Genomic DNA, 8,900 nt, shown 5'->3' with positions numbered 1-8,900 from the left:
GAAACTACATGATATTTTATATAAGATACCGTCAATGGCTTTTGTCGAAAAAAATTTTTTCATTGAAAACTTTGGCTAAAAAAAAGACAAAATTTGCATAATTAAGGATATTTGGATAATTTTGGATAAAATGGATAAACGAAGGATATCGTCAGTAATTTTTCAACCTCAAAGTGTCCCCTAAAATCCCTGAAAAATTCAAAGCGCTGCGATTTTTTTTATAGTGCCCCAAATTTTCAAATTCTTTGTTTTTTGCAAAAATCACCATTATAAGTAATTTTTCGATTTATATTCATTTTTTCAATTAAAAAAAATCTCAAAAATCTTTATTTTTTCGATCAGAGATTGATTTTTAAAGAAATAAAAAAAAAACAATTCTTTTTCGCGGTACGTTTTGGGTAATGCCGGCGGTAAGACTAATCCAAATCAGTCTAAATTGAGAAAATGTGCAAAAAAATTCTCGAAAAAAATTTAATCTTTTTCCACAGGTAAGGAAAGGAAGAGGTGTCTCATTCTATGGCAATTGCCATGTAGTCCCTTCTATATTAGTAAATTACTATTACTTCTCATTGAAAGAGTCACTCATTTTGAGGACAGACATATAGTTGGATGAGTTTAACGAGAAAGGGATAATGATTCTTTTCCATCATTTTCAGAATTATTATAAAACACACCAGTTAACAAACACATTCGAAATGACGATATCCGCTAAAGAGCCAAAGTCACCGACATAGCCCGAAGGATAAGCAAGTTGAAATGACAATATGCTGGTCACATAGCTCGAAGAACCGACAACCGATGGGGAAAAAGTTCTTGAGTGGCGACCCCATATGGGTAAACACAGTGTAGGACGATCCCCCCACTAGACGGAGTGACGACCTTAAATGCATTGTAGGTAGTCAATAGATGTAAGTGGCTCAGAACCTTATGGTAGTCTATGTGGGAGAAGGGAAAGGGATTGTAGAAATGGGGTCTAACTAATCTAAAGCTAACACCCTATCAGGACGACCTTCACGGTTCCCCCTGGAAACCTCCTGGGAACCATTGTGGTTAATTCTAGTGAAATTCGTAACGACGGGCTAACTAGCCTTCTTTCATCGTCACCTATCATCCCTCACTGGTGTCCCGCCAGCGTATACCGATTGCGAGGTTACCATTCTATTATCACTCTTTATAAAAAAGTCCGCGGGAGAGACCAATGTTCAGCAGTTGGCAGATGATGGCTGAGATGATGATAATGATGACACCAGTTGAAGATTCTACAAAATAACAATTTTGCAATAGTCGTTTTATAAATAAAATAATTATGTAATTTAACTACGACATAAAATAAATAGGTGTAACGACATATACATGGGTTATCAATGCACGAACGTATACTATCTGTAGTGCATGTGTTAGTCGATATGACATCGCTGCGGTATTCGCATGTGCCTGCGTTGTCATCCGGCGACAAATTATCCACCATTAGACTATGGTTCTATGGAGTATCGTCTGCACATCTGGCTGCAACAGCTGTTGTGACACTAACTATAGATATGACACAAGATGACGATCCTAAAGTCAGGATATACTGGTACGTGAGGTGGTTATTGTTAACATGCTGGATTAATGTAAGTGCACAAAGTGGCTAAAGTCCGTTTTTCTATATTTTCCAGTAAACAATACTAGCACGTCTTATTTAAATAAATAATAATAACGGTTAATGCAATGAAATAAATTGAAACCAATTATTTGTTGTAAAGATAAAAAAGTGTTTGTTTTAAATGATTACTTATTATTAATAGTCATTATTTTTTAGCTGAGTTTATTACTGACTGATTTTATTACCAATTAAGACAAGTATAAATTAAGATTAAATTTCACAAAAAAAAAACAGTAGTTTAATTCAGGTTATGTAAAAATAAAATAAATTCTATTCAGAATTTTACAAAGACATAATGTAACGTATACGTAAATTAGAATAATAATAAGAAAATAGTGGGGTGGTCATATCTGTACCTGTACCTGCAAAGAATAACGTTTTCAATCGACTTAAAAAATAAAAGTTGTAATTTTTGTTTGTAACCTCAAAATTCCGCCATCTAACAATTGATTTTAATATATTATTTTTTATAAATGAAAATGTATACTTTCAGATTGGTCCCACAGTAATTTTATTAAAATCGATTTAATTAGTTTACTTTTTAAATTAAAATAATCGATTTCGCCACAACAGATTTTTTTAACTAAATCTATTTGGAAATATGCTTCTTTTATAGTCAATGATTTTTTTAAGATGATAGGTGCGTTATAAGCTTAAAAGTAACAAAAAAGGACCCCAGCGGTAGTATACATAGGCATTTCCATTTATACTTTTTACCACATTGGGGGTCTATTCTAAAGCTATTTTACTAAACCTATATACAAAAATAAAATTTTAATTTGAGATTACAGTGAAATCTTTATTGCAATGACTATAATAGAAATAAAAGGAATAAAAAGGGAAATAACAGATTTAGCTCCCTGTCAAGGTTTTTCCTAGGGTAGAGGTATGGGGTTCTTTGAAAAGGGTATATTAAGGTTTCTTCAGGATCGGCAATGCGCACGTGACACCTCTAAGTTCAAATTATATTATTACTCACACGCACTTGCTCACCTTTCACTTATCCTCTCACCCATACATAGTACATACACGTATATTATAAAAAAATTCTAATTTCATTTTATTAACTTGTATACTCTTACCTTTATAGATCAAGTAAAATAGATGTCCTTGAGTTTGGAAGCCTGGTGATCTGTAAGACGGGTTATCCTAGGACCGACACCAGTCTCTCACAATGATTGTTTTTAAGTTGTAACCTATATAGCTGTAAATTTTATTATGTTGTCATTTTGTGAGAGAAATAAAAAATAAATATAAAATATATTATTACTTTATCCATAAAAGAACAGTTTCGCGAAATAATCAAATTAGAATATTATGTTAAAAGATAGGTTTAGACAAATAGCTCTTCAGAATCAGCCTCATTGTTAAACTATTTAAAATGAACGCTGCTATTGAAACAATAAGAAGGTCAACAATTACGCAGAAGCGAATGCAAATGTTGGAAATTAATGCTGGAGGCGCTATTAAAGTCCATGTTTTATTCTTGGCGCGATTGCGACGTATCTATATATAGATATATGTAGCAATTGCCCAGATATTATCTAATTACTTTTTGATAGAATGTCAAATGTTTTAAACTGAAAATAGGCACAGAAAGACCTACGAAGGTTATCAGATCCACAAATAGGTCAAAAATATAAAGGACTGTGATTTTTTAAACATAACTTAGGACATTAAATCAGCTTTGTTCCATCACGTTTTTAAATGAATTTTTATGCTTTACTAAAAAACGAGTTCCTTACTCCATATGAATTTAGTTACCCCGTATAGGTATACGGTATAGGTATACGGTATACGGTTACACGCAGTACAGGTCAAGTAAAGGCATTCCGATTTTCGTAGTTTTAATGTTTAAAATAAACCTAGTATGGTTTAAAACACAAAACTACGTAAAATTTTTGATTGTTTAGATATATATGCTAACCTGCAAAAAGTTAAAAAAGATCTTAAATTTCAAATAAGTTTAATATATTTTATTAAATATATATGAAACGTGGGCAATAACTATGTGATGCATCGGGCAATGACTGTATCGGCCAGGCAATCCCTAGGTTTTTAGCAGTTATTTTTCTTAAACTTTATAATAGTTTTTTTTTCAAGATATTTCAATTGTTTTTGCTAAATCTCTTATCTAAGTTATTAATGTTACTATCGTTTTTATCAAAATAAAAAAAAAAAAACATTTCCTTTATTGAAGTGTTTGGCCTTTATCTTTTGGCGGTCAATTCTCTTTATTTAATTTCAAATATCAACTTTCACATAGTCCATCCATTTCTTTTTAGTTCTCCTCTACCTTTATAGTCACTTACATTCATTGTGATAAAAATAATAATAAAGTAAGTTTTGATAAGATGATACTTTTTATTGTAGATCTCAATTAGAGCTCTAATTGGTCTACTGTTATTGCAGGAAAACTTTTAAATTATGTTTAACAAGCAGTAATCGCGGTAAACCATAAGGAAATAACAAATGAATAGACCTTAGAATGAACTTACAGAATAGACATTGCTATTTAAGAGTCACCTATTAGTTTTTTATTATTTTTATTTAAGTTATTATATATTTTATACGTAAAAATATTTTTTACACCGCTAAATTTCTATTTTACTTTATAAATAAAAGATTATTATCATTTAGCGCTAGACGGTCGAACGAAAAAATAAACACGATACCAAGAAATGAGGACAAAACTGTGTAACTCTGATTTTAATAAAAACAAAAAAAATAATTTATATGTTACAGCTCGTGATGTTATTTTATCTCCCAGTAAGTTTTTACTGTGAATGGAAACAAAGATACAGCAAGTATACTCAGTATGTTCAAGCCTTGGATAGATTACGAGATATTGCTATGACTGGTATCATTTTCCCATGTACGTTGGTGAGTATATATATGTTTCATTTTTGTTAAAGTAGTAAAAAAGTAATGTAAGATAGTGAAGGAAGATTTGTAATAAAAGAAAAATAAGTTTAAACTGAAATCTGACTACTGAGAAATTTACTGAACTGGCGTGAATTTACTGGGTACGGAGGAATAACACCTGAGTCCTTAGGAATGGCAACGCATGGGGGATATCATGGGCGAAACAGTATACTTTGTTGTGTCCATGGTACTGCTTATGTCTATAGACGTCGGTTACCACTTTACATCAGGTGGGCCGTCAGCTTGTTTGCCATTCTAATTAGTATAAAAAAAAAAAATACGTTCTAAAATTGTAAAACACGAAAGTATTGTAATTTGAAATTGTGATTGTGTTATGATTGTGATAAACAAATTGCACGTAATATATTTTCATGTATTCAAAGATTGCCGTGGTCACCATTGGCAGGGAATTCATCTTCACACCCTAGAACTAGAGAGGTCAAAGACATGGCCTGAAATAGAGCTAGTTGGAGGAATATACATGAATAACCTGCCTCTATAGGAGATTCTTAAAATTAAAAAAAAACGTAGCCACGCACGGCATGGTTTCAGAGCAGTTTTTTTCCACGAACTTTCAGGTCGTGGAATGAACTTCCTAGGGTTTTCAAGATGCATGGAATTTTTTGAAAAGAACGTAATAAAAAGGTTACTATTTTATTTTTATCCCATCAAAAAAAAGTGTGATAACTCATCATCAGAAACTCATGCCCTATTATTTTTTATTTATTTTTGAAATAAAATTTTGGTTATTACAATTTCAGTGTTGTGATATTTGGTTTTGGTGTCTATGGAATACGGACCGTAAGTTGATTGCTACAGAGCGAATATTCGATTACCTGCCAGAATGGGCTCAGCATTCCCTGCACACTGTCTCTGCGCTTGTAATTGTGCTGGACCTAGTACTCGTGCCCCGGCGAAGGCCACCTTCACTGAAGCCTGGTTTAGTGGCTTTATTTGCTTTCACCACTCTTTACTCTATTGCGTAAGTAATGTTAGAAATATTGTGTAAAATATTTTTGACATTGTTATTTATACTTTTATTATTTCGTTAAACATAGGCCTGGAAGGTTTTGTCAGTAGTTGCTACGCTTGGTAGGAGGGTTGATAACCGTAGTTAGGCTCTGGCGATGTTTTAATAGGGACGCTACTGCCCATCTATCGAATATCAAGTTCCCTTGGTCGTCTCTTACGACTCCCACGAGAAGTGAATGAATAGCTTATTCTTCGTCGGAATCACACGGCTACATAATAATTGTTCCTTTTTAATTTATAACAACTATTGCCTGTAGCTTCGCTGTTTATGTTTATAAGCGATGTTACCACTTTCCATCAGATAGGCCGTCAGCTTGTACGCCATTTATACGCCATTTATCTATACGCCAAGTATTGTAAAAAATTTATAGAATTATCGAAATCATTTCAGAATTGAAAAAGATATCACGTAAGATATACTCAAAAAACATACACATACGAATGAAAAATATCCTCCTTATGGAAATTGCTTAAAAATATAGCGAAAATAAAATGTTATTATTGAAATATAAATTCCGATTGCATTCCGAATTGGAATCGCATTCCGAAATGCGATTCCCCCTGGTGGGCTAACGATGGGCTAACTGGCCTGTTTTCATTTTCATCGATCACCCTTCACTGATGCCCCGCCAGCGTATACCGTTAGCGCAGGCGGGGATACCATTCCATTTTCACCTATCAAAAAAAAATATTATACTGTATCAACCGTCTTTGTCCACAGAATCATACTTAGCAGCAGCCTAACGGAATATCATGCGTATGAGTTTTTTGCAAGAAGCAATATTATACAAATTATATTTATATTATTGTTCGGCACTTTGCAGATATTAATCGTGTATTATTTACAGTGGTTTTTTATTGATTTTGTATGGAGTTCTAGATTAAATAAAGTTAAGAATTAACAAATTAATTGTATTATTTATAGATTTCATAAAATAATTGTAATTAAATTAAAAATTAATTGTAAGAATTTATTATTGTTAATTTTTACTTCCGTAATGTAAGACAATAGAGTTTTTTTTTAATGGATGATAATTGAATGGTTACCCCACCTGCGCTAATGGTACACGCTGACGGAACACCAGCGAGAAATGATAGGTGAGTTTGTAAACGCAGATCAGTTAGTCCATTGTGATGAATACACCTGGAATTCACCACGATGTTTTCCAAGGTGGACCACGTGGAGTTCGACCTGGCAGGGTATGACCCTGACAGGGTATGACCCCCAAGACATGGGTAATCATTTTTTTTATAGGTGAAAATGGTATGGTATCCCCGCCTGCGCTAATGGGATACGCTGGCGGAGCACCAGTGAAGGATGATAGGTGAGAATGAAAACAGGCCAGTTAGCCCATCATGATGAATTCATCGGGAATTAACCATGATAGTGTCCAAGCGGAACCGCGAGGAGGTCGACCTGTTTGGGTATATTGCTAGCAATGGGATTCTCAGTCTCAATTACTAACAATCCCTTTCCCCCACGGGTAATAATTGTATTGGTGTATTAATACTAGTGTAAGTAACCATATCTTCTTTTTCACCGATGACAAAGGATTAATATTGGGGGGAAAAGGGATTGTTAGTAATAAGATCAAACAAACACGTTTATTTATTACTACATACCCAAAAAAAAAGGTCAACCTCCACGCGGTTCCCCCTGGAAAACATTGTGGTTAATTTTTGATAAATTCATGACGATGGGCCAACTGACCTGCTTCATCCTCACCTTTCATTCCTCACTAGTGCCCTACCAGTGTATCTCGATAGCGCAGGCGGGTTAACGATTAAACAGTTTCAACCATTGAAAAAAAGAAGGGACGAATATCTTCCTCTTATCGAAGACTGGTTGTTGAAAAATCAATAGAAGATCCCTCTTCTGGCCCTTAATTTTATCATCTGTTTATTATGATGCTCTTATTTCCATAATTGGCAACGATTTGTTGTTGTTGTCTAGTTGTACTACATTAATTACATTATTTTAAATATGGCAACATTGGCGCGAACATTTTTTTTACTCTATTGTAGAGATATGTTATAGAAGAAAAAAATTCGTATGTCAATTATAATTAAAATACGTACTTTTATGTTAAATATAAAAAAATACATAAATATAATTAATATTTTTAATAAACATATTCACTGTAATATGATATAACAAGTTTTTTTTAAAGTATTTTCAATTTGTTATTTCTATTTCATTTTTTTAAATATCTATACATTATTGTTACATGGAAAACATATTGCATGCTGTGGTTGCCTCTGAATGTAAGAACAGTTAGATCTGATCCACCAGTGTATTGTACTGAAATGCTTCGCTATAACTTATGTTGGTGATCCTATAAATAAATATATATAGTAAAGAGATTAACTAGCTAATAATTTGTCAACGGAGAAGACCGAATTCAAAAATATTTTTTTTTTAATTTAAGTAAAATGATGAAGCTGATTAATTGCGTAGTAAATAAGTAGGTAGGTAATTTAAATAAATATACATTTTTATAATTTATTAAACTTAATTTATTATCACCATTTACATACAATTTTATTCAAATTAAATCTTATATTTTACGTTTAATTACCTACATAAATGTTTAAGTCTATACGTAGATAATAAAATAAATAAGCATTTAGTATTAGCAAAATGCAAACAAATAAATAAATATGTATATATCATATACGCAGAAAATTTATTAGAAACTTTTTTTCAAATATATATATACATATATATATAAAATGTACTATACATATATATGTATAGTACATTTTCATATGCTTAAAAAAATACTTCAAATAAGAAACTATTTAATGTAAGTGCATTTTGCTATTACTAAAGGCCTGCACAATTAATTGTGTACCTTTCCTACGTTGCATGTAGGTACCATTTTATGTAAACCATAATAATAATTATAATAACTAATAAAAATTATGTGTACGATCTACACACGACACGTGTAACGACATTTTATTACATCTTCCAACAACAGGAACATAACTTTGAGCACTCACGTCTCTACTCCATTTAAAACATCAATAATTACAAGGAAAAACCTTTATCGAATTTAATATAAGTTTCAACAATAAAATCGTCATCGCTCAACGTTACGCGTATGTAGCTAAAAATCAATGATCAGTGACAGCGTCATTTATATAAAAATACAAAACGATGAAATGAAATAAAAATAAAAAATAAAATATTAAATAACAACATTTCTTAAGATAATAATAAAAAATCAATATAAAACAGACTTTGTACATACCATAAGTTTATTCATAGGCAAGAAAAATACACCCATGGTCC

At 32.0% G+C, this 8,900-nt stretch overlaps 1 protein-coding gene across 1 annotated transcript; it reads left to right on the top strand.

The window, feature by feature from the left end:
• The first annotated feature begins 1,377 nt into the window (after positions 1-1,377).
• Positions 1,378-6,508, top strand: LOC113513511 (androgen-induced gene 1 protein-like). Its single transcript, XM_052898711.1, has 4 exons — positions 1,378-1,613; positions 4,391-4,528; positions 5,332-5,552; positions 6,324-6,508. Exons 1-4 carry the CDS (start codon positions 1,407-1,409, stop codon positions 6,502-6,504), a joined length of 747 nt encoding a protein of 248 aa, XP_052754671.1. The 5' UTR covers positions 1,378-1,406; the 3' UTR covers positions 6,505-6,508.
• Positions 6,509-8,900: the final 2,392 nt, after the last annotated feature.

The sequence above is a fragment of the Galleria mellonella genome, unplaced genomic scaffold (assembly GCF_026898425.1).
Source record: "Galleria mellonella isolate WM207_F2 unplaced genomic scaffold, CSIRO_AGI_GalMel_v1 utg537, whole genome shotgun sequence".
Lineage (NCBI taxonomy): Eukaryota > Metazoa > Arthropoda > Insecta > Lepidoptera > Pyralidae > Galleria > Galleria mellonella.
This window is presented reverse-complemented; position numbering and strand designations above follow the sequence as displayed.